Here is a 25,688-nt window from a genome sequence, read left to right as displayed (position 1 = left end):
TTTTTTTTAATTCATGTGAAATACCATTCCACAGACATAGAAGAAGAACATCAGGTGGAGGCAATGAACAGATAATCACATGGTCAAACATTTTTGCAAGATCTAAAGACAAGTATCAAAGTACAGTTCAATGGAAATATAACATTCAGTAGACTATCAACAAGTTCATACAGTTTTTTTTTGTTGTTGTTTTTTTTCATCTGTAAAAAGAAAATAAATATTGGTTTTCATATTCTGCTCTGGTGATGAATAATAAACCCATGATTAGTGTATTTTTATGTCTATGCACAATGCCAAAGTGTTTCAAAGAATAAGGCAACAAATCATATTGTTGTTATTATTATTATTATTATTATTATTATTATTATTATTATTATTATTATTATAACTTTATTCCCCATGAAAATGTCCCCCTCTCTGATTTAATAGAAAATGAATGAGACAGTATCATTTGTCAGTCACTTAATATTCTGTTCCATCACATTCTTATCACAAAAATAGATAAATCTATGGGAAAGTAATTATTTATGCCTAAACTATATCAGGAAATGGATGAACAATCATGGCGGTGAGTTGCTGTCGTTGTGCGCTGCAGCACGTCTTAAAGTGCAAAATGGAAACAAAGGTATTTGTTTTTTTGTTTTGTTTTTTCTACTTTTTTTTCAGTGTTTTCCCCACAGACTTGACACTTTTTGACAAATTGCCCGTGTGCATCAGATAATCATTATCCAGCCTGGCTCCGGGCGATAGGGTAGTCTAATTTTGTTGCCTCTGTGAGCTCCTGGCTCTTGTGTGAGATCCAAGTTTGGGGAGCTGCCAATAGCAATCCTAAAAGGGGGGAAATTCATAAGATGTGAACTGTTCACATCTCGATATTGCAGTGTCTTGTTTTTGAGGGCATTTTGAAGGGCTTCTCTTCTTTTGACTTTCCAAACACGTCTTTGCCCTGAAGTTGTTTTTTTCACTTGCTTCCAGGTGAGATGAAATCTTTCCTGATGAAGGTCTACTGATCAGAAAATAGCAAGTGCAAGTGACTTCTGTGGGATTTAGAGTTTCTCAATAATTTTAAATGTTAATTTTACCAGCTGTTAGTAAGCTTGCTCTTGTTTTGTAGCCAAGTTGTGATGTCACAGATTCCTCAAAGCTTTGGTTGAAGTTGGATTTATATGTACAATACACATTTAGTGACAGACCTGACCCAGATGCATGCACAATAATCTAAACTACACTCAATCAAATTCATGTGGTGCTTCACAGATATATGAATGTTTTATTGCAACAGGTTACACCATTTGGCCACTGTCCGGCTTCAATACGCTGGGCAGCTTCTGACACAGGTTTCTGCTCATCTGTCTGATCTCTGTATCTCCCTGTTTGAACATGAGAGCCACTGTCTCTGTTGAATTGCCAAAATCTAAATTTTTGAAAAGTGCGATTAGAAAATCTTCTGACCTCAACAGATAGTAGGTCCATTGGTGCTCATGTTTCTAAAGATTCCTGTCTGTTCAAAGCATTGTGAGATGTATATTTTTACATATAGTTATTGCTCTATAGCAACACATCCAGACAAAAATCTAAAAAAAAAAAGAAATAATAAAAAAAATAATAATTTCCTGCACATTTGTATCCCCACGACCAGCTAGATCAGTTTTGATGCATATTGTTTAAATGGTTGACTTGAAGTTGTTTGGCTCGTCAGTGGCAGTGAGAGATGATCATCAGACGCTCCGGCGAGGCGAAAGATCCATAGCTTAGCAATCCCCGAAAATAATTTTTACGAGCATGTACTAAAGCAGCCCTTCTTTTTCATGCAAGTTGTATGCTTTTACTTGTGTTGTGATTGCTGAAAACCCGCACCACAAACAATTGCTCACAGTTGTCATTAAGTAATTGAAAACAGCTTTGTTTACACAGTCATAATGATTAATACATTGATAAGAACTTTTACAAATGTGTCAAGACGACTTGTTTAAATCCATGCACTTCATGCATAGATGATGGTCATCCTCTGAGGCCTGCAAAGCCCCGCTGTGGAGACAGAGAGAGTTGAGTGTCTGCTGCACGTCCAGCCACTTTCCAGCCAGTTACCTGTCCATTCAGACCCGAACACCCTTCCTCCCAAGAGCTGTTAACCTGCTTCACCCTGCTCCATCCTGCTCAGACTGAACCCCTGCAGCTTGTGAATGAAACTATGCCTATTATCTGTTTCTTACCAGGCTATTCTTATTCCCAAGTGGTTTTTGAACAATGTTGCACCACATACCATTATCACCACAACACTGTTCACTCCAGACCTTGCACAAAACACTTTCTAGCCTCAGGAATATATTTTCTCCAATGCCCCCCTCGATATTTCAACAGATATTTCTTTCTACTCGTTTATAATAAACCGCATGGTACACTGGACAATACAAAACTGGACAGTCACTACACTTCTCTCTATAGCTGCCACCAGACTGAATGCAACACTGCTCAAATGCACATAGCTAATGAAAATTAAATGTATTGTATTACGAAGAGTGATATGTATAGTCAGCTGTCCACTTTAAACACACCGCAGTCTCTTCGTGTGTGTGAGGTCCTGTTGTCCTTGGTATTCTGAAAGCTGTCAGCATGTGTCTGTCACCAAGACAAATTCCTGCACATGTAGTGTCCTTTGTGACTCCAGTTATACTGCTGTCATATGTTTGATGTGTGATTGTCTGTTGTATTCTTTTTTTTCTTCTTCTCTTCTTTTTTTGTTTTTTTTGTTTTTAAGCTTCATCTCTCAGTCATTTATCTGTGAGGCAGCCTTTAGGTGGTGGTCAAGGCTGAAAATGCCATAGCTCTTATTTCATGCCGCTCCGCAGCACCTGATTGGCTGCGATGAGCATGACGCTGATGATGAAAGCAATGGCGAAGGCGCATATCAGGCTCTTGCGCACACAAGTCTGCTTGACTTGCTGCGTCGGGCTGGAACCTGGAGGGAAAAAACGAGAGGAAGAGGAGGTGGGAATGGGTCCATGAATCAGGTGTTATTTAATGCTTAAAAAGATATCTGATAGTAATTTCCGAATGAAAGAGCTCATCACAAAACCTTACAATTACATGAACACAGTTATAAGGGAGGAACACTGCCAAGAAAAATTTGTTTTCACACCTGTATGCTGCATAACTGCATCTAGATTGAAATGTTGATTGGAGTTTTGGAACAACAAACAAAATGGACTAGAACCTGACTGGCATATTAAAGGATGCTCCTCCTAAGAGAAGGTGTAGTGTATCTGCAGAACCAGTTGAAGTAAGAAGCAAGGCAGCTGAATCAAAACCAAATGTTCAAAAAGAAACTTTCATATCTGTTGTACCTTATTTCTGTCCAAATGGAGGGATTTCAAAAGGGATTTCTTTATTTCCTCCAGAGGCAATTAATGTTCTCATGTTTAGAAAAAAAACTTCAATCTTCAGAAAGTGTTTTTCCAACAGCAAAGAGTAGATTTTCTCATTGTAAATCATAGAATGGGTTTATAAAGGCTCCAGTCATTAAATCTACACATTAGATAAATAGCCATACAAACCACAAAATTCCCTCAGTAAATTGCCCATTAAAGGAAGATTCCAGCCCTTTGAGACACCAGTTTGCCATCTCCAGTTAATTCCAGTTATTTTGTAATAAAGAGGTGCAATTTACTTTATCACTATGCGGATGATCCCCCCTCAATCTGCCTCCACTTTCACCTCCGTAAGGGATTTCCCGCATTTCTGACAATGACTTTTCTGCGCAGAGTCTGTGTAGGCGTCTGGAGCGTTAGCAAGAGTGTAGTCATTTTTACAGGTGAGGAGAAAAGGGGAGAGAGGGAACAGTTGCTCAAATTATAACAGCTGCCTAAGAGGGCACAGAATTTCATACACCGCTGATGACTTGCTGGGATACATTATGATCTATCGAGGCTGGTGAGTGGAGTAATTGGTGTCTCTGCTGTTTAAACAGCACGGTTTGTGTGATCCATGTGTGATGATTGGATGTTGGGGCAAAACAGTGGGACCAGAAACATTTTCTCATTGTGAGGATTGTTTTTTTTTAAGGTTGAAATCTGTAATGTTTTCATTAAGGAAAAATATCATCATTAATATATTGCGAATTGGAGTGTGGAGAAGATGAAAGAAGAAATCATTTATTTTACTATGATTAGACATGCTCTATTCAACTGAGGAATGTTGATCAGCCATCTGACAGCCATCATAATGAATTACTATATATGTGGCTTGTAATGGCCATAATGCTTGTATTTCAAAGAGAAATTTCCCCTATTCATAAACCCCTCACTTACCCAAAATGGCACTTAACCATGCAGATAGTTTAGATTTTTATTCATTTGAGATTTCCACCTCTAAGATTTTAATAAAAGAAAAGTAAATTCAAGTCAAGTGAAATTTTATTTGTAACACCAAATCATAACAGCAGTTATCTCAGGGCACTTTTCATACTGAGCAGGTCCAGACTGTACTCCTTTAAAATATTATTTACAGAGACCCAACAATTCCTGAGGACTAAATTACATTTATTTGTGGTGTTCAAAGCCTAGCCTATATGAGGTTAAGATGCATGCAATATAACTACAACTTCTGCGTCTTAATTCCACGTGGGTCTTATGCTGAATGTCATATTCCTCTCTCTGAGGAATATGACCTGCAAATAAGGCAAAACATTGGCAAATAAAACTGAAAATGGTCCATTATTTGTGCGTGTGTGTGACTTGGGTGAAGTGACCCTTTTATATATTTAAATTTTAATCACCAGAAATACAAACAGCTGAAGTCTGTTAAGTATAAGGAGGTTCTTACTTACTGTCTATATCCACCTGGCAGTCCTCAGGGTTCTCTATGTGGTTTTCCTCAGTCATGATGATGTTCTCGATGTCTTTCATTGAAAGGTGATCGCAGAAGGTGTCGTACAGAAGCCTCTTGAGCTCCTCCACCGTCAACTTCTGCATGTCACACTGGAGACACACACACCCATAACTGAACATTAACATGGCCACAGGCTGGTGGGCACTATACCCCACACACACACACACACACACACACACACACACACACACACACACACACACAAAACGTATAACGAGGAAGTGAACAACAGAAATAGCAGTGTATGGAAAAAGATTAAGTTGAGTGTAAATTTTATTTTGGAAATATAAATAAAAACATAGAACAGACAATGTGAACAGAAGGGTTAAACTCCTGACTAAGTTGACATCCAATCAAAACACAAGTTCCCACCAGCTACATTTCCTATTGGACAATTAAGCGGTGTGGAGTTCAAACTCCTCACTTGGAGTCAAACCTGCAGCCCGGTGGAAAACGAAACTTTATTCAGATGTTGTTTGTGCTCCAGTAACGTTGTTAAAATTGCTACTATTGGACCCTTTAATATTACAATACAAACCAAAGGAAGTCTCACATCTGACTGCCTGAAATTATTGATAACAGAATTTTAGCTTGAAATGAAACCAATGAATAAAGCTGTACTTTGTTTTTCCACATTATAAAATAAATCTAATGCATTATGCAGTGGAGTCCTTCAATAACTTACAATTACCTTTCCTGACTATTGTCAACAGAATTTCATTATGATAAAATACACAATATGGAGTGTGGCTCCTGTCTGTGTCATACTATTATACTGTATGTTATGTGACTGGATTATACTGTAATTACCAATGCATTAGTATGTGAGCGGCTTTTTACTGGTGTAGTTTGCATTAGGAGCTCATGTCAAATCCTTTATATACTGTGGCATAGTTTAACCTATGGTAAGGCTCTGTATTTTATAAGGTGATTATATGTTTTGTATGTAAAACCATATACTGCAGTGTAAGCAGTCAGATAAAGTCAGTGGAGTATGCAATCGTAACATTAGTTATGTTAAGTTTTGGAGTAAATATATGTAGTTACATTCCACTGTGTAAAAATTGAGTAAAATAAAATAAATGTGAATGACTAAGCCCAAACACTAAAAACAGAATCCAGGCGCTGTGCCTGTTTGGAAAGCATATTTATGTCCTTGATTTTCAGCTCAGCCTGAGCTGCAGCTCACCGGTGTGACCGCAGGCTCTGTGTGATCAATGCAGCAGCACATGCTTACTACTATTCAGTTATATAATGTTGTGTGAAGCTATGCAGCAGCAGTCCCTCAGGTTTCTTGACTCTCCCAGCAGGTGTCTTTGGTTGTGATTCTTTGTTCGTGCACTCACACTGCACCAAGAATTCCCACAATTCCCCTTCTCTCGCACAACACTCAGTTTGGATGCTCACTTTCTGACAGCCACTCTGGCTCTGTCATATAACTACAGCAAAGGCGGGTTTGACACAAGCTCCATCCCATTAATTTCCATCCTACTGTCAAAGTGAGCTGTTGATTATCTAATGAGGTGTTTGTAAATAAATTAATATCTATTTTACATAAAAATTGACTTCTAAGTAATAAGATTGTCAGCACAAACACACAGAGGCAGAGATGAAGGTCTTGATGAAGGATAGAGTTCTTTAGGGAATCCAAAGATCTCCAAGATTAAAACGCTCCCATTAAAGACACAGTGGATGTGGCAATTAAAACTGGTTTTCCTTTAAAGTCGTACTGTGGCATCGTCTAAATGTATCTGCACTTGTGAGGTTTGCTACAGCTGTGACTCTGCTGTCTATCTTCTCTCTAATAGGCAGGAAGTGAGTGACTGAATAATGAGTACCTTCCAGAAAACGGAGTCAAAGTCAGTGCCGTTGAACTTATCTGGCATCCCAGCTGCTGTCAGCTTTGGGCCCAGAAGAGTGACAAACTCCTCGAAGTCCACCTGTCCGTCGCCTGGGGGAAAGAGGAGAAGTTGGTGTTTATTGTTGCCGGCTCTACTGCTGCCCAGTTTTGTGGGCGAATAGAGAGCAAAGCTTCTACGCTTTGTGGTTTTAAGATAATAAAATCCAGGCTGTGCGTTTGCCTCACCGTCCATGTCCAGTCTCTGGATGATGACTTCCAGCTCCACCTCGTTTGGCATGTAGCCCAGGGAGCGCATGGCCATTCCCAGCTCCTGCTTCGAGATGAATCCATTCCCATCACGGTCGAACACTTTGAAGGCCTCGCGGATTTCTGTAGAGACAAGACACACACACACACACACACACACACACACACACACACACACACACACACACACACACCAGCTGAAGTCTTACGGCAGAGCAGGATATGAAAGTGGGAAATATTCCACGCACCAAGACATATTTGTTATGCCGCATCAATGCTTGAGTCATAGTTATATGTGGGTTGGCAGCTTAGAAGAACAAATTCCACCAGTGAAATGACAAATAAATAAATATATAAATAAATAAAGAGCCAAAATGAAATCAATATAAAGAGCTGAGATCGGAACAAATTGTCAACATTTTTTAAAGGGCAGTACTCTCTGCCTTCCGTTTTATTTTTTTAAATTTTATGGCAATGAATTAAACCTGTGAAGTCTTAGTTTCTCGGCTGCCACAACCTGAAAAGCTTTACTGGCAAAAATAACCTAACAGGAATATGATCTGCTATCACACAAGGGGGAAAGTGTAGCTGTGTGTTCAGGTGGTTTCCTAAATTCCCATCAGTCTGATAATTTCTTAGAAAGAAAGATAAATGAATGACAAAAAGCTTATTATAAGATACACACTGAAACACTCAAATGACTGTTGAACCCCTGTGTGTAAGAGCTGACATAATAAAATGAAATATAACTCCCTATAATGTGAAAGTATTCTTACTACTGCCAAGCGGATTTTAAGGTAGCCCAGAAAAGCTCTGTAACAAAACGGTAAATTTGTGGTCAGTGAAGGATATTTAAAGAACCAAGTGTTTGTCTCAAGACTTGGTGGACCAAATCCGAACTAAAATCAATTAACTATTGAACTTGAATCCAGTGGTGGTGAGAAAGAAGACTCCAGGGCACTTGTGGTGGTCTGTATCAGCTGGATGCATAAGAACTGGATGGGCTGTTGGTACTTGAAGTAGAATAATTAATGTCTCCAAGAAATAACCTGTGGCATTTCCATATGTTTATATGCCAGTTTTATTTCACACAATTGATAAACAAATATCAACAAATAAAATAAAAAATCCAGAAAAACCCTGAGATTATGATCAATGCATTAGTTTTCATCAAGCGGTGACCTCCAGGGCTGAAAAATGAAGCCAAAAGCTGCATTTCATGGAATGACCACTAGAGTCTCCAGAAGCCAGTCAATCCCCATAGACCCCCATGTTAAAATGTCCAACTTTACAGCAGAAATAAACATGGTCTCTATAGCTAATTTCCTCCTTCATGGCAGCTGTACGGGGAGTGAATTGAAATTTATAAAGGCTTAAAGTTGCATAATTGAGGTTGTGGCCACGTGCCCCACCTCTTTGCCCATTTTTGGATTAGCCAAGATGGCTACGGCAGAGCAGCCCACTCTGAACTTCAAAACCACTCTCCAGAAACATATGGGTGACTGCATGAAGGCTACGTCGATCTTTATATACTGTCTTTGGTTTACCTCTTGTTTTTAGTAGCTGCTGCCTGTCATGTCTATAAGATGCTGTAATGTTGAATCTCACCTCCGCTGTTCAGTTCACGCCACACCGCTATAAACCATCTCAAGATTCTCAACCTTGCCACAAACTCACATTAAGAGCTGAAATTTAATAAGATTTTGACCACTCATAATCTTTCTCTTGAGGCTGCCCCGACTACCCAGAGTTCCCATTTAACATAACTTGGTAATGAAAAACTGGAGTAATGTGATTCATGCAATTAGCAGTGGTAACAGGAGTTAGTTTGAGATAAACAGGAAAAAAAATCAGAGAGCCGCCATGCCCCAGATAGAGAAAACACCATCACTTACAGAAACCTCAATATAAAGTCCCATGAAAAGACAATTTAAAAGTGTAAAAAATGCCTCCCACTGTTACACAGCCAGCATCACAATGGGAAATCTTTTTAAGTATTTAATTCCTCCGTTCAGCTGCACTGTGTATTCCCCTTATACTCTTCATGAGGGGCTGAATCCCTGCATTTATATGCAATAACACCCACGACCGGGTCAACTACAATTTTTTGACTCGTCACATCCTTGTGTGTGTCACATGCCTGATTAGCGCACAGAAGAGCAGAGCAGGAGATGAATCTTAAGATAGAGATGATGCACGGCGTAAATCTTCAGTAAATCACATGTAATCTATTTAATCTAGCGCTTGTTGAAATCAGAAACCTTAAAATACATCATTAAACATTCATGTAAGTGTCATCATCTCTCTTTTTTTTTCTTTTTTTTTTTTTATGGTTTAGGAAAGGTTTCCAGAAGGTTGACGCGGAGTTATAGCTTATGTCAGAGAAGAGATAAGATTATAAATGAGAGAAAATGTTTACTGGGATTCCAAGGAATAATGAAAACAAAACAAGAAGTGAACGCTGTTGCTGAATAACACATCCCTTGTCTCTATTAAACAAGTGACAATAACAGCCTTCCAGGAAGACCAAATAAAAATTCAAATGTGTATTTAAATGACATTCCCCTCTCAGTTTACAGCCAATTAGCTGCTGTTAAGTTACTGAAGTGTAATACTAAACAAACTTTATCAATCCCCTGCAAAAGCCCAAAGTCTTGTAAATGGGAATTGCTGCTCCGGTGAATTACAGGAGTGTCAGCACGCAGACGAATGGCCAAAGCCTCGGGCCAAAATCCACAGCGTGACAGTCCGTGACAAATATTTCAGCTGAAGAACAAAACATAAAATATCAATGATGGCAGGAAGCAGTGTGTGTCAGTCTCTCTGTGTGTGTTTAATGTGGCAGCAGGGCTTCAGGAAATAGTTTGTTGTGCGCGTCCACGTCCACAGAATAGAAACTGTGCCACAGGGACAAGGGTTCTTGGCAATCATGTATTACAATGGATTACATCTGGGCATGCAATTTATAAAAACCAAGCCGGGTAACATTCGCAGCAGTTATTTCTCACATTGCTTTTTTGTGCAAAATGTCTTACTGTATAGTTTGAATCATTGAGAGCCTCCAGCTGTGTTTTTTTCCCCATCCCTGAGTGTGATCTTATTGTTTGTTTTATAGAATAACAATACCTCAGTATCCACCTGAGGTCCCCCACTCCATCTGTTTACCTTAGAAAGAGGGGCTTTCCAGCAGACACTTGATGGAAAAAGGAAAAAAAAAAAAATCATGTTGCCACCTTGCAGGAGGCGAACACTTTTCTTAAATAATGTGCCAAAACAGTTTTGGCAAATACTCCGTCTCCCCCGAAAGCTTTATTTATTGATCAAAGGCCAAGGTGAGCAAAACATCCCATACTGTGTATATATGAAATTTAAAAAAAAGTTGGTATTGTGTAAAAAGAAATACCGGCAGTTTGTTGAAGGAGGATTTTATATTCTGTCACAAACCATTTACAGAATACAAATGCTTCAGTTCTACAAGGGCTAGAAATATAATGACTGGCTTATCAAGTCTAGTGAGATATACAGGCGTGAAGCTGGAATCTGTATCGCCATTACAAATATATTATCAAAACTACTTGGCTCCACTTGAAATCAGGACGGAGCACTTCTTCTAGAGTGAACTAACGAATGTGTAAAGTAAAGCGGACCGTACACATCCCCCGCTGCAACAGTTTATCAAAAGAGGCTGACGAATCATCCTCTAAAAGAATTAATTTCTCTCTCTGACCACACTTCATCCAAATAGATAAACTCTCAGAGAGATAGCACTCTATCTTAATTGTTCCCCGAAGAGATGACTACACTCTTCCATTTTCACTTTAGTCTGTGAGCTCAAAATGAGCCAAATTCTCATGCATGCCCCCATAGTGATTCTATTGTAAAAGAGAAACTGAGAAAAAAAATACTGCCTGACTGCAAATAAGCGCATTGGCAAAAAAAAAAGTTGTAGCTGTGATCTTGGTCTATGGCAGCACAGATGACCTGAATTATCCTGCCTAGTCAAAGAGAGGCAGTTGGCAAAAGTTAACCACCGCTTACTCATGCCGCCTTGAAATAAATGGGTCTTAATACAAGGAGCACATAATTAAAGCAACAGCGGGTCAGTGGCTTCAAATCACTTTCATGTTCCCAAACCAAATCATAGAGGTAAAAACAAACAAATAAAGCAGAGGATTTATTTCTGAGTAACCATTATGCCACGAGCTTACAGTATTTCACACTGTTACACCTTCCACCTGATAAACAATGATTCGAAATGGTGTAGTCTAGGTCCGCAGCTAAGGATTGTTCACAGTATCTCAGTAACACCGTGATGGAACTTCTTCAAATTTGGCAAAAACATTCATTAGGACTCAAGGATGAACTGATTCAATTTTGCAGGTCAAAGGTCGCGGTGACCTCGGTGAACATGATATCTCAGTAATGCCTTTAGGGACTTTTTTCTTTGTTTTCTTGCGAATGCAATGTATCAGGAATGCCCAGAGGTTAATATCATTAGTTCTGTCACACTGTGACCTCACAAAACACATTTTGGGCCATAACTCTCACAAAGTCATTCACTACATGTCACAATTTAACTGGTATCTCAGGAGGATAAAATTAGGTGATAATATTTTATATCCAAATGGTGAAAGGTCAACTTCACTGTGACATCATAATGTTCTGTGAAAACACTTCTGACCATTATTCAACACTGTAACTCAGGAAGGGGAGATTGTGACCATATTTCCTGCAACTTCGTTGGTTGGCGGAGGCATACAACCATGAGGCGGTAATTCTGGTTTTTGAAAGAGGAAAAAAAACAAAACAAGATTAATATTAATATTCTATAAATGAGAGGAAATAATGAAGAATGGCCACCACAAATTCCCACAGCCCAAGGTGACATGGTCAAATTGTTTTTGTCTGAACAAACAAACAAACAAATCCTGACATTTGAGAGGCCGGTCTTTTTCATTTATTAAAATGATTATCACAATGGTTATTGATTAATTTGACAAATTGTTTCAACGTTAATGCTTTTTTGTTTCTACTTTAAAAGCTGCAGTGAATTTGTTGTTCAGCACAGCGAGCTGTAAACACAACACTGCCACATTACCACCTTTTATAAAGTCCTCTATGGGAAACGTGTTGGTTCGGTTTAGTCACTCTTTGATTAAATCCTCCACCGTGTTCAGCGGTTAGTTGCTAACTGTGTTTGACGTTTGCTGTGTGTCTTTGCTTAAAGAAGCTGCCTGCTGCAGTTCGGTGACCGTGATGAGACTGAAACAAAACGGCCACAGCCCAGGCTCGCTGTAGACCCAGGTTAGTCACTACAAGCAAACAACTTCACGTTACACTTTGTCATTTGATCCCTTTTATGAAATATTGATTAGAACTATTCAGAAAGCTGTTGTATCTTTGGAACCAGTGAGTGTAAATAATTTCTGCCAAAAATACCATCATCCATTTGTTCTAAATCATCTTCCTGTTAAAATCACAAATCACATCTTTGGATGTTCAAACCCAAAAAATTACTTCATTTTGATCAATCAGTAATTAGAAAAAGTGTTGGAAGTAAATTACTCACTGTGCATGTTTGTTGAAGTCTATTGACATCTGTGTCTCCTAGAAATTATGTTTTTATACAGCTAAACTGTTTTCCCAATTATTTGTGGTGGCAGTGTATTATTCCCTGGCTCGATTCATTTTTCATTATCTTTTTTAAAATTAATGAAGCATTTATTAACAGCAGCAGAATCATCAGGAGGTGGATGGGTTTGGAGGGTAGCGGCCGTACAAAGTGTGCGACTGTCATACAAGACACCAGGGTTTGCATCCAGTGTTGTAAATGGTGAATGAGCTGCACTTACTTTACATAGCACTTTTCTGAGTCTTCATGATCTTCCCCTAACCTTAACCAAGTGATATGAGTGTCTAAACATAACCATCATTTTAATGATGCTGTAGCCACTAGTGGATAATTCTTACTGCAAGATCAGATATTTTGGCAGAAAATAAATGTGCGGATCATTTTACTGACTTTAAATTAACAAAAATTCCTGACATTAAGAGAAAACATATTCCTGTAGCAATTAGTTTTGCTGTTGCGTATTTGCTGTTCTGCTGCATATTAGCTGTATATAAATGTCATTTCTGGGAGAGAAATTGGAATAAAAACAAGATATATAATGAACCTGCCACCTGGAATGTCACCTTTTTAGATTTTTCTTTGATTGCTGCAGATATCACTATTGCTCCTGGCCTGGAGATTTAAACTCAGCTTCAATTACAACATTAATATCTACATAAAATTTTGTTTTTCAGATTGAGAGGTTGGCGTTGCTGCATCTTCCTCTCAGTCTGTGGGACCAACGCTCCACCAGGGAGGTGTGAATATTTTTGTTGAAAGCGTGTGGTATTTGCTTTGATGTAGAGAGGTGCTTGTTGGCCTTCAAAGATGCGATGCCACTCCGTCCCCTGTGGTGTGATCTGAAAGAGGATGAAAAGCCCCAAGTTAAGATCGTGAGCTGCGAGAGCCAAGCATCTAAAGCTGAACTCCCACAACAGAAAGGTGCAGTGTACTCCCGTTGCACTGCTCTCCCCCGTACATTGCTGTATATCAATGAAGTGCACTGGATCCTTGCTGCAGCACAGAGATGCCGAACAGTCTGTGAACTGTGCGCAGCGCTAGACAGAGCAAGGTATCACTTGGAAATAGAGCTGATTCATACAGACAAAGAGAAAATGCTTGTATCCATGACAAAGGTGAAGCTTCAATGACGAGAGGCATGACATCCGCTTTCTATTTTCTATCAGACTCCGGAGGATATACATATAATAAAGAAACAAGTGATAGGAAAAAATTGGGTGAAATGAACTCTCCTCATCCTCACAGAACAGAAACACATCACATGGGAAATATTTACTTGGATTTTTTGAAGCATGCCTAGAGCAAAGCTTTACCCCTTTTCAGGCTAAATTTAGCATCAGTGAAAACTTTTGCTAATTACACACAGTGAGCTTTGAGCAGAACGCGCTAATGCCGGGGCTTTTGTAGCGGTGAAGTGTCCATGAATGTAATCCAAGGGCCTGTTTTTCAGAGCCAGAGAATCCTCTTTGCCTCAGTCAGACCTGCATCTGCTCGGGGCTGCTTTGGATTGGTAATTGCAGCACACCCACTCTTTATGTAAGACCTTATCAGTGTGAGGAAAAACACAGATTTGCTGTGTGTGTGTGTGCGTGTGTGTATGAACCTTCTGTGACTATTTTTAAACACCGATAGCAACCTTAATCCATCTTTAGCTGGATATGGGCCAATGTGGGCACCCAGAAGATTTTATATTACCATAACCGGTTTTTAACAAGGCTCTGGAGTATTCAAAAGGGGTATATGGCAGATACTAAGTCGTCTGTGTCTTAAGGAAAAATCCCATCTCTGGGTTTAGATAGAAACTGCTCCCTACATTATGAAATTTGAAGCGCTTTAACCTCACCAATGCAATGCTGACAAGACCTTGGGGAGAAACTGGAAAAGGGTTGCAGTGCTTTATTCTCAATAAGAAAAAAAAAATCCCCTCGCCAACTTCTTCAACCCCACCTGACCTTGAATGATTGAAGTCCTTGAAACGCTGTGTAAGTTTAGCCCATCTCTGATTTTCCTTTCACTTTTCTGTAGGAGAACCATTGATCTACTTCTATTTTTCCCCCTCCCTCGCTGCAAGTTTCCGTCACCGCAGCCGATACTGGAGGTAAATGCCCAAGGCAAAAACCCATGAGAAGGACCTTAAACAAAAAGGTCAGATGCGAACAATCAGAAGCCCCCGCTATGCATTACGGCTTATCCAACACTCCCTCATCAGTTCCACCACGTTAACGGTACGTGCTCGCTTATGGATGCCATTTTTCTATCGCTGTATTTTGTTATTGTCTGGTGTAGACTTTGCAGTATTGTTCATCAAAGGGAGGAAATATTACCCAGGAGGGAGGAAAAAAAGCACTTCACCTTCCAGAACTCATCACAGTTCATTTCACAGGTAATAAAGTCTGCTGGATCCACTCCTTCATGGCAGTCGATCAAAATGGAAATAAATGAGTTAACTTCAATCTACCTGACAGCCATAATCACAGCACTTCATGATATTCGCTGCTAATCTGCACCACATGTTTCCCAACAAAACCCAATTTGGCAAGGTAGGCTGTCACACCACATTACAGCAACTGATTAACTGAGAATCTATACGAGGCTGCGGTTGCTGTCGTGATGAAAATGTCAAACATTCAAAGTGGTCACTAAAGTGTCAACAAGCAAATTTTTTCTTTTTTTTTTCTTTTAGATTTTAGATTATCTGCATCTGAATGTGCATCCATTTCACAATAAGCGCAAAGAAATAAGCAATAAACTGTTTCTATGTTGAAGAAATAGATCATTATTTTGTGAAATACATTTTCTGGCAGGGAGATGAGAAGATTGATACCACTCTCACATTTGTACAGTAAATATGAAGCTTCCAGAGCAATCGGTTAGCCTAGCTTAGCACAAAGACTGGACGCAGGGGGAAAGAGCTAGCCTGGGTCTGTCAAAAACTGAAATGTAAAAATGATAAACTGACATTTTTCACAGGGGATTGTCCGCAGCATTATTTCCTGGCCAGGCACAGTAACCTCTTCACTGACTACACAACAGGTTTTGGCAAGTGTGAACAGTGTTCAGTTCAGTTTCAAAAATGAACTAGTTCATGTTCATTTTTGTTTTTTTTTTTAAATAGGCCACTATTCTCTATTCCCCCTTCTACCCATCCATCACCTGCCCCATATCATTACCACTCCCAAAATAAATGAATTATTGTACACCACTGAAGAGTCACAGACATTAGTTACATTTAAAATCCGTATATAAATATAATCCGTCTGAGTCTTCACTTGTTTGTTCATAAAACTGCTTCAAATGGTCAAACAAACTGGCTTCAGCAGTAGTAGATGTGTCTGTACCGCCTGTACCACTAGTACCAGCCATGCCGGGCCGTGTCTATGGAGACGTCATGCAGTGTGCCGTAAAACTGTCGTAACACGTGACGTTCACGTTCATCATTTGTAAACTGATTTATTCAGTTCAAGCGTTCACAAAAAATGTGAATGCACACCACTGAGTGCTAATGAGAGTCCACTGACAGTGGCTTTGTATTTTTTGTACAGACATTAGGGTGGTACCAGTGTTTTCATTCGACTCTCCTCTAGAAGGCAAATAAACATTTCAGACTTTAGCTTTACATATTTTTGTTTTAATGAAATACAATTTTTCCAAAGTAACATTAAATTATAGCCAATAACATCATAACAAACTCCACAAAAAGTCCACAACAAATACACACATTTCTTTCTGATACAACCTGTGGCTCAGCAGCTGTGCCGCTGGGTCACTTCACCCTCTGAGAAATGGCTCATTTCTGCTCACAGCTTTATCACCATCTATGTCAAGTAGAGCTTTTTCATATGCCGCTTGTCTCATCCAGGCAGGTGATACAACCCAGAAAGCCATTTTGAAATCCATTTCTGCCTGTCTGTCCGTCCGTCCGTCTGGCAGATTGTGTAAGGTGACTCTTCATCATTCACGCAGAGTGGGGAGGTTCGAGATTGAGCGGAACGACATGAAAGACGCACAAAGTGAGATTTATTATTCTCACCCTGATTATATACGAGCAGGGTGCTTTCATGGGTGTCCCCACTGCTGCACAATATGTCATGAACCATATCCTTTGCCAGAATGGATGAAGTTAATCTTGTCCTGTCTGTGTTTTTTTTTTCCTTTGGTGGTTTTTAAATGATAATCAGGAAGGCCCGAGGCTTAAACAAAACAAACATATATGTAGTGATATTTCACTACATGTCCACCACCTTTCCGCCACACACATCCACTGCAAAATTATCTCACCATCCTGTAATGGTGTTTAAAAAAAGACCATCACCAAAGTCAAATTCTGACAATGAACTCTGAATATGCCGCAGGCTTTACAGGCATTTAACTTTGCGGTATTTGTTAAATTACTCCAGTCAGTGCTGTTGATGCTGCATGTCTTCCTTCATTGTTTATCATTAACTAAAGCCGTCTGACTTATAAACTAATGTTTGTTACGGTGTCAAAGGGATTTGAAAGGCAGAAAGTGGAAGTAGAAAGGTGTTGGCTTCATCAATGAGCTTGAGCTTCACTTTTTTCTTCATTTTTGATTTATTGTAGAAAGAGAGAATGGCTTGATGAAATAGTTTTTTTTTCTGTCAAAAGGTATGAAAGGCTCTCATCTACACAAGGGGAAACAAACCGTCTGTTTAGGGCAACCAATAAAACAAGGTGTTTTTTCTATGTAAGTGACTAACTGAGACTTCCTGGTAGAGAGCTTTGCTAATAGCAGTCAATCGCTCAAGTGAACAGAGGAGAGAAATAAATGTTTGGTTTTGGTAAACGCATCTGGATCCTCCTTAAAATGAGTCAGCATATCTGCTGCAGTCATGATTGGTCATTTTTTTCTGTGTTGTCCATTTCTTCTTAGCAGCATATGTTTTCAAACCGTCTCAGCTGACCCCTTGGATGTGCGCCCCCATGGCGCCCACTGATTCTGCACCAGCAACGCGTTATGTGCATAATTTCTGTCTTGCAGAGCAGATGCCGATGTCTTTAAATATCTTCATTTGTATTCATGTAAGTATTTCCAAAGGAATGGAAGTCAACCCTCCACCTCGGGGCAAAGAAATGAGTCAATGTTTTCTGCTGCAGCTACAGTAGGAGTCGAGCAGAAACATCAAGATCGCCTCACAGGCAGTTTATGCCATTAGGAGCAAAGTGGTGTCAGTGTTTTGTTTTTTTTTTCTTTTTTTGAGCAGTTGTCAGTCAAAGCGATTTGCAAATCCCAAAAAACTCTGCCAAGGGAACAACTAAAAATGTTGAAAAAGAATCCCCCGTAGCATGTGTTGAATTTTTACTACTGAAAGCAAACTACTTTCAAAAACAAAATGTAGAGTGAAAGTATCTTAAGAAAAAAATCTTAAATGCATATTTATGACTCCAGGATACACGAGGAAGAGAAACCTCCTCCAATTAGTCCTGTCCACAAGCCTACAGCACTGACTGTTAGAGATTCACAATCAAAATATGGAGACTTCACCTATTGAAATTCACCAACCCAACGTCTCAGCCCTCACTGAATTTCATATTCTCCGCAACAAATCAAACTAATCCTGCTGCTATGTTGAGTCTGACTATGTTGTTGAAAAAAAGAGATTTACACTTAAGTTAAAGGGTTCCAACACAGCTAGCATAGGTACCATGAAGCTAACGTGTGCCTCCTCAAACATATATGTACAAAACATATCACATAGAACCCACAACGTTTTTTCAGCTTGGGCTGCATGTATGTTCCCCTGCAAGTTTTCAGTGCAGGTGGAGTTTGTTGAGAGTCAAAGGAGGTAATTGTAAGTTTTGCTATTGCTGCATAGCTAATGTTAGTATTAGTAGCTGTTTTCTTACCAGTCTGGAAGATACGTTGCGAGTTCAGCGTCGAACATTCCTTTACTCACCAAGAGCTGTCTCCAACGGTGGAAAGCAATTGCAATGTTAACTTTTGTCTCTATCACGTCTTGTATTCTACTGAAGTTAGCACCCTAACCAGCTAACTCACTTTCCGATAGCGACTCATTAGCTTCCCTTCTGCCCTGAAGACTGCTCAAAGGATGTATTATTACCTCTTGTCTTGTAAACGCAACGATGGCCTTGTCATATGACAACCCCCACCCCCTGCTCCCCACACAAAACCGTGTTTGGCAGCAGAGAAAACTTACAATTAGCCCTTTCAAATGCAACAAAACTACACAAGAGTGAACAGCCATGCTGGCAGCGTGGCTGCGAGTTGTGCTTGGGCGCATCAGTGCTTTAAGCTAAATGCATTTCAGGGTTAAGCAGGTACATTGTTCACAATCTTACTTTAGCATGTTTGCATTTTAACATTTGTCATTAGCACTAAACACCAAATACATGTACTTATAGCTAAAGCTAATGGCAATGTTGGTTTTGCAGGAATTTAGTAATAATGCAAATTTCTGGGCAAATAGAAATTTTAACTGGATGGTGGTAACTGGAAAGGGATCACCAAAGTGGTTTACAATTCATCCTGAAGGGGACATGAATGTGTGAACCAGATTCCATTGTAGTTGTTGACACATCCAAAATCACAAATCTTAATCTGCTGGTGGCACTACAGGAAAAGTCACCAAAGTCAATGTAATGCATCCTCTGGTGACTATAAATCTACAAATTTGAATGAAAACTCCATCAAATACTTATTTGGATATTCCAGCCTGGACCAGTGTAGTGGACCAACTGAGTGAAAGACCAGCATTGCTATTTCTAGCATCCTTGCCGGAAGCCATACACATAACAAACCTTCTGTTCAGTCAAAGTGAATTAAATAATGTAAACATGGAGTTTGCACACTGAGATATAAGGACAAGGACTGATCAGCTTGGGCTTTTTTCTTTTTCCCTGACTAGTGAACCTGTGTCGCTGTACATCACAAAATAAATACAATAAGCTTCCGGCTCCAGTGATTTTGGTCCCGTTATTCCGATCACTTCCTGTTTGCAACATCTCAGCTTCCTGTCTCTTGGGGCGAGTGACAGCCCAATCTGTGTTTGATCTGAAGGGGAGGAAACCCCCACCCCCACCCCCCCATCTCACTCTGACATGAGCGTGAACAAATGCAGAGATAACTTTGTTGGCTGGGTTGATTCTGATTACTGCCGACAGTTACTCTGTGAGTTTAAAATGCTCCTTGAGAGATATGTCTCTGCTGGGTCTCTTTGACAGGTACACAGATACACTTTCATGTTTCTTCAACAATAAGGCTTTCACGCCCAAACCAAACACACTGGAACTGGCAAAGAGTGAGGAAAGGTATCATTAAACATGTTTATGTCTATATATCTATATAGCTATAGATATATAGATATATACTGTATACACTGACATTTTAATCTGAGAATTATTTGATATTCTGCTTCCATTTGCAGTAAAAGGACATGTAAAATATGATGTCCATCAAATATAACAACCATGTAAATAAAGTCAATTCTCCTGTCTGCCTTTCTTTGGCTTTTTTGTATTTGTGCTGCATATTTCGAGTGGTGTCTGTAAGCATATAAAAGGGACCGAGACAGTAATTTGTGTTGACATTTTGCTTTCAGAATGATTAACCAGCGTATAGATGGGGATAGTAATGCAATATTTAGGTTTTTTTGTTATGAATTAATTTATGTTTGTGACATCTGCTGCTTCCCCAATAAATTGCAGCTGTAATGCTTCCATTCTTCCATCCGTAAAATTCAGTCATTAGAAAACAGGTGCATTGTCCTCATGTCCAGCTTTTTCCAGCAGCTTACTCATGTATGTCAAATGGATTAACTTACCTTAACATCAGAATTTATTGACATAAATCCTATTTTCACACTTGATCCAAAATGACTAAAGGTGTTTTTGAGATTTTTTGTAAAATCTGTGAGCAACAACGTTGTGGGAAAATGGGATTAATTCTTGAAATAAATTACTTTCCTCAAACGTCGTTTTCTATATTTACAATCATAAGTGACCTGAGGGCAGAAATGATGATATGTATCATTATATTTCAGTAATTTTGAACTCGTCTGTGCAACTTCCATGAGTCTAAACATAGGAAAAGTGAGAGACAAAGAAACGGAAAGCCGGAGAAGATTTGAAGTGCAAAGATAAATAAACTCCAGTGATCACAACCTTGTCGCAAAGATGCAACCACTCTGCTCCTATCTTGTGTTTTTGATTGTGCCTATACAGGAAACTACTGGCATCTGTTTACATGAAGCTCACTCTGGGACCTGTTACAAATGATTTAAGCTCAGCCCTGGGATTATTCTGAAGCTGCTTCCATTAGGGCTGTTGTTAGGCAGTGTGGAAATGGGCTACCCACTTAATTCCACCTGCAGTGAAATTGACACTGAGCTTCGTATATGTATGTGTGTGCGCGCGTGTGTGTGTGTCCTTTAGTGGTGGAGGAGGTCTAAACTATATTGAGCTACTGTAATATGACCAACTGTTTTTTTTCCTCCCTCTTGTGTAGGAGGGGAAATGGAGAATATGGAGTCCAATTCAATTTATGCTCGCATCATTGTACATTAAGGCACTTGCTGCCAACCACCCCACCCACCCACCCACCTACTACCACACACATACACACACATACTCGCACACGCAGGCTTATCGGGTATCAGAAAAATAGCATTTTGTTCCAATTATAGCTTTGACAGCCTTCTCGTTCACAAAGTATGGTGCCATTGGTTCATTCCCTGGGGGTGTCCAAGTAATTGAAAATCAAGTCCTTGGCTATGCGTGCCAATAGGGCTTGAGCCTCCTGTCCTCATACATGCACCCGCACACACACATTCACTAATGTGCAATTTCGTTTTCGTGACAAAGCCTCGTCTCCCTGACGGCCGAGCTGATGTATGTGACACCTCAGACTTCCAGCCAATTCTCGTCCGTCTCTCCGGAGATGAGAGCGGTGACGAAACTCGGAGACTGTCGCCCGAGCAAGCGCCTTCTCTCATCAATGAGTCTGTCATGAAACGTCACAGCTGTCAAAATCTGACTGACAGGTCCTTGAGATCGTTGGCTGCATATTATAATTTAGAGCTTATTGACCTTTACGGTAACTGCAATCCAGGAACAGCAACTATGTTAACCCTTGCATTTTGTTTAAATTGGCTTTACTTTCTCATTGTTTGTGGTTGCACTAAATCTACAACTGCATGTTTTTTTTTTTTTAAAATAACAATAATACATGTAGAATCTTTTTCTTCTGGCCTTATTAAAGCTCAGTAATGTTGAAAAATATTGGTAGTTCTTCTCTTTTCTGCATACAGGGCTTCCACATTTAATGAAGGTGAACCAGAAAGCATTGCTATTACATTATGTGTTATATCTTATATGATTTATATGAACTAAGCATTATTATGCTGTATCCTTCATAGTGATGTTACTTGTTCAGGTCAATAAGCTCTGACTCCCTGTCAGAACTCTGTGTTTATAAAACTACAATAACAGAAATCCTATTAGATTTATTTGGGGATTTCAGATGATAGAGCTGTGTAGAAAGGTATTTTCAACACCAGCTGAGGTCTCTCATGCCCACAACAGAAGTAATAGCAAACTTATGAAACATCATCAGTTCAAAATCACCTTATAAAAAGACCTGAAGTCACAAAATCAGAGCAGAAAGAAGTTTCCAAAAGAAACGTCCGATAAAAAGGGGACTGTATCACAATGCAGTAACAGAAATTGCTTTATGATCCCAGCTGCTCATCTGTAGCACCGTCCTCCATGTTTGAGCAGCTGAGAGCACGACAAGGCTAACAGCAGGGTTGTGTCCAGAAACTAAAAGCTGAGTTTTGAATGCCCACATGTTGTCATATAGTAAAGAATTTATTTACTACTCTTTTCAACGAACCAACCAGCCCTATAAAATTTATATTATCCCCACTTTGTGCTCTCTGACAGGAAAAAAGCCGTGAATCTCAGGCGTGCTCTTGCCATTGACAACAGCAACATTCAATCTGCTCGGTGACACCGTCTTTAAAAGTCTGCCTCTTTCACAACCTGCAAGGCATCCCTCACACGGGATCACTAATGTTCTGCAACAGCTGAAAAAGGCTTTGTCACCACTGTTAACCGTGCATTACCTCAGGCTCTCCTATTCTCTCTCCACAAAGCATCCCATTGCCTCTCCAGTCAAACTGCCACCATATAAGCTGTAAAAAGCTCAAATGGCTCACTTTGTCTTGCGACAGAGTGACTGCAGCAGAAGGGTACAAGTGGATTTAAGTAATTACAGTCAAAATGAAGTGTTGTCTGTTTATTGCACCCAAAGCTGACTGTAAATTGAAGTGGGAGGCAGGAAGGGAAACTGAAATTCCTCAATCTCAACAGCCAAAAAGCTTCTACTGGAGTCTGAAATATGAGATGTCCATCTGTTTTAGTGCAAAAGAAAAATATATTTTTCTGTCATGCAATGTCTCTTTACACTGGAAATCATGTTTGACAAAAAAAAAAACACAGAATGATGCAATGCTATAATCATGGGCATGACATCAAGCAAAGATCACTTTTGGCACTGAGATGTTGACAGTTCTCTTTTATCACAGGCTCAGTTTGTTGGATGTCAACGCAAAAGCAGTGGAATATAAACTGCAGAAGGCATATTGACACCTTAAAACCAGCCTGATCTGTCTTGCACCCATTCCTTCACTTCTTGTGTGTGTGTGTGTGTGTGTGTGTGTGTGTGTGTGTGTGTGTGTGGCTGTGTGTGTGTGTGTGTGTGTACTATTCATTAAACACCTTTTTGGAGTCCAAACTCAATTCATATTTTACCATGTCTATTCAGCTTTTCTAATTAATATCAACCCGAGCACTGAAAACCATTCCCTGCCAACTTTATTATGTAATTATAAGTGTGTCTTTGCACGTATTGCAGATGCAAACCTGTGTGTGTGTGTGTGTTTGGCTGTGTGATCTCCTATGTGTGCAACTCCAGGTTCAATTAACAGTTCATTTCTGATCCATCCCTGGGATATTCTGCACCACTGACAAGATCCCACAACAAGACTCAGCTTGTCTGCTCTTCACACATATTCATTTCAGTAAGAGCCTAAACAGAAATGCATGACTTTAAGAGATACTCTCTGAATCTATCCAACATCCAGAATCTTGTTTCCTCCTAACAAAGTGCACATTAATAAGGATGAGAGGTACAGCGTGGAAAATCATTCAGCAGGGATATGCCTGTTACCTTACAGCGCCACCGCACTGAAAACACGGCAGCAATGCAAGAACTTAATGTCATCACACACGCTGTGGGGCTTGAACATTGTCCCAGGGGCTGCTGCATGATAATGTGCAGATGTCGCAGGTTCGCATCACAAAGTGCTCCCAGGCATGGCATGAATATTCTCAGGATACTGAAAAGCAAATTGTTCAGAATAGTATGTCTGCGTGCTTGTTTGGTGGGATGTCACTTCTCTTGCTGTCAGGTACCACTGCAGAGTTGCAAAGGTTCAATGATTTACAAATAACTTTTCAAATCAAGAGAGAGATTTTTCCTACATTTTAGTTGAATCATTTAGCAGCAGAAAAAAAATGTAAAAAACAATGGAATTACAAACACTTCTGGACAATCTGACCATCAAATTGTGTGTGGCCAGATTTAATGGACGAGTGAACTCAGGCTCCCATGGACCACATTTCCACTGAAGAGCTTCTGCTTCTAGTTAGAGTCAATGCATCATTGCTAACCCCAAGAAGCAACACTTTATGGCAGAGAGGGTGCAGAGATGCCTTTGTTTTTTTTTTGTTTGTTTTTTTTAAACACACCAGCTCCTGTCCTGAGCTGAAAATCTATATTTTCAATCAGTGCAAGAAAATTGAAACAAGATATCTGATCTTTGAGTTGCACTTATAACAAAGTGGGTGATTATTTTTGCACATTCTGTTTCATAAATTCTTGGGGGGGGGGGGGTCCAAACCCCTTTGGAGGTTGTTTTTAAGATTTAAAATCAAACAATCAAAATCTATGTCCCTGTGCTAAATCAGAGCTCTCTGAGCGCTGTCCAAGGTGCTGACCGCGCTCCCACCGCAGCAGGAGCTGACCACAGCCACATACAGCACTGGTAGGAGGAAACAGCTCCTGAGTTGCTCGGGAGCACTGAACACCCTCGGGTGTGCACGGGAACAGGTAGGCTATCATCTCACCTTCAACTTCGTCTTCGGGCAGGTTCACCGGGGCGCTGTAGGAGAGGATGTCAGGGATGGTGCAGATCCCCCGGTACATCAACGTGGATGTGACTGGATGCATCGGCATGACTGCGACCTTTGGCTGCCACCTGCGCCCTCTTCATACAGGAATGTCTACAGAGAGGAGCCCAACTTCCCCCCTCACGGTCACCGAGGGAACGAGGGAAGCAAGTCCATGGATGTGGGAGAGAGGGTTGAGGTGGCAAACGGTTTCCGCAGCGTGTCCGCCTAAATCTTGATTTTATGTCAATGAATGAAGAGCAGCAAAAAAATATGTAGGGGGGTTGTCTTACCTCATTGCAGTTTTAGTATTTGCTAGGAAAACCATAAAGGACAAAGTCTCTAGAGAGAAAACTACCTCAGAATGAGACAATGCGCACATATATACATCACCAGAACCAGGAACCCAGACAAGCTCCACATGTGAGGCAGTGCGAATGAGTGCAGGCTATTTGTCTCTGCTCTAAACCGATCGATCGATACTGTAGGTTATCAATCCACTGGCAGTTTGTATTTTTTGGTCCCAGGGTTTGTCTGTTGCGAGCAAATTCATGCATCCACTTGTTGGATACGTGCGCTCACTTGACGCACTCCGTCCCCAGGATCCAGCCAGCTTTCATATAATCCACAGAAACGGCAAAAAAAAAAGAAAAGAAAAAAGAAAATGGACTGAAAATCTAAATTTGTGTAGAGATGACAGTTCAGCGCGTGCCGGATCCTCAAAAGACAATAACTGCTCGTTCACCTCTTAATTGCTCATGGGTACGGGGGCGCGTTGCGATCCAGTTGTTCCATCTTCAGTGGAGGAGTGTTTTTTTGTGAAAGGAAGCTCTATGCGTCGATCAGATATGTAGC

General features: G+C 40.1%; 1 protein-coding gene across 1 annotated transcript; it reads right to left on the bottom strand.

Moving 5' to 3' along the window:
- On the bottom strand, positions 1-25,688 carry cabp7a (calcium binding protein 7a). The gene is made up of 5 exons (XM_023417176.2): positions 24,792-25,688; positions 6,974-7,117; positions 6,726-6,838; positions 4,826-4,976; positions 1-2,959 (listed from the first exon to the last, which is right to left on the bottom strand). Exons 1-5 carry the CDS (start codon positions 24,898-24,900, stop codon positions 2,829-2,831), a joined length of 648 nt encoding a protein of 215 aa, XP_023272944.1. The 5' UTR covers positions 24,901-25,688; the 3' UTR covers positions 1-2,828.

This window comes from Seriola lalandi, unplaced genomic scaffold, assembly GCF_002814215.2.
Source record: "Seriola lalandi dorsalis isolate HSWRI2012SDOR001 ecotype SW California unplaced genomic scaffold, Sedor1 jcf7180002054572, whole genome shotgun sequence".
NCBI lineage: Eukaryota > Metazoa > Chordata > Actinopteri > Carangiformes > Carangidae > Seriola > Seriola lalandi.
Note: the sequence above shows the minus strand (reverse complement) of the source record. Positions and strands in the feature narration are given on the sequence as shown.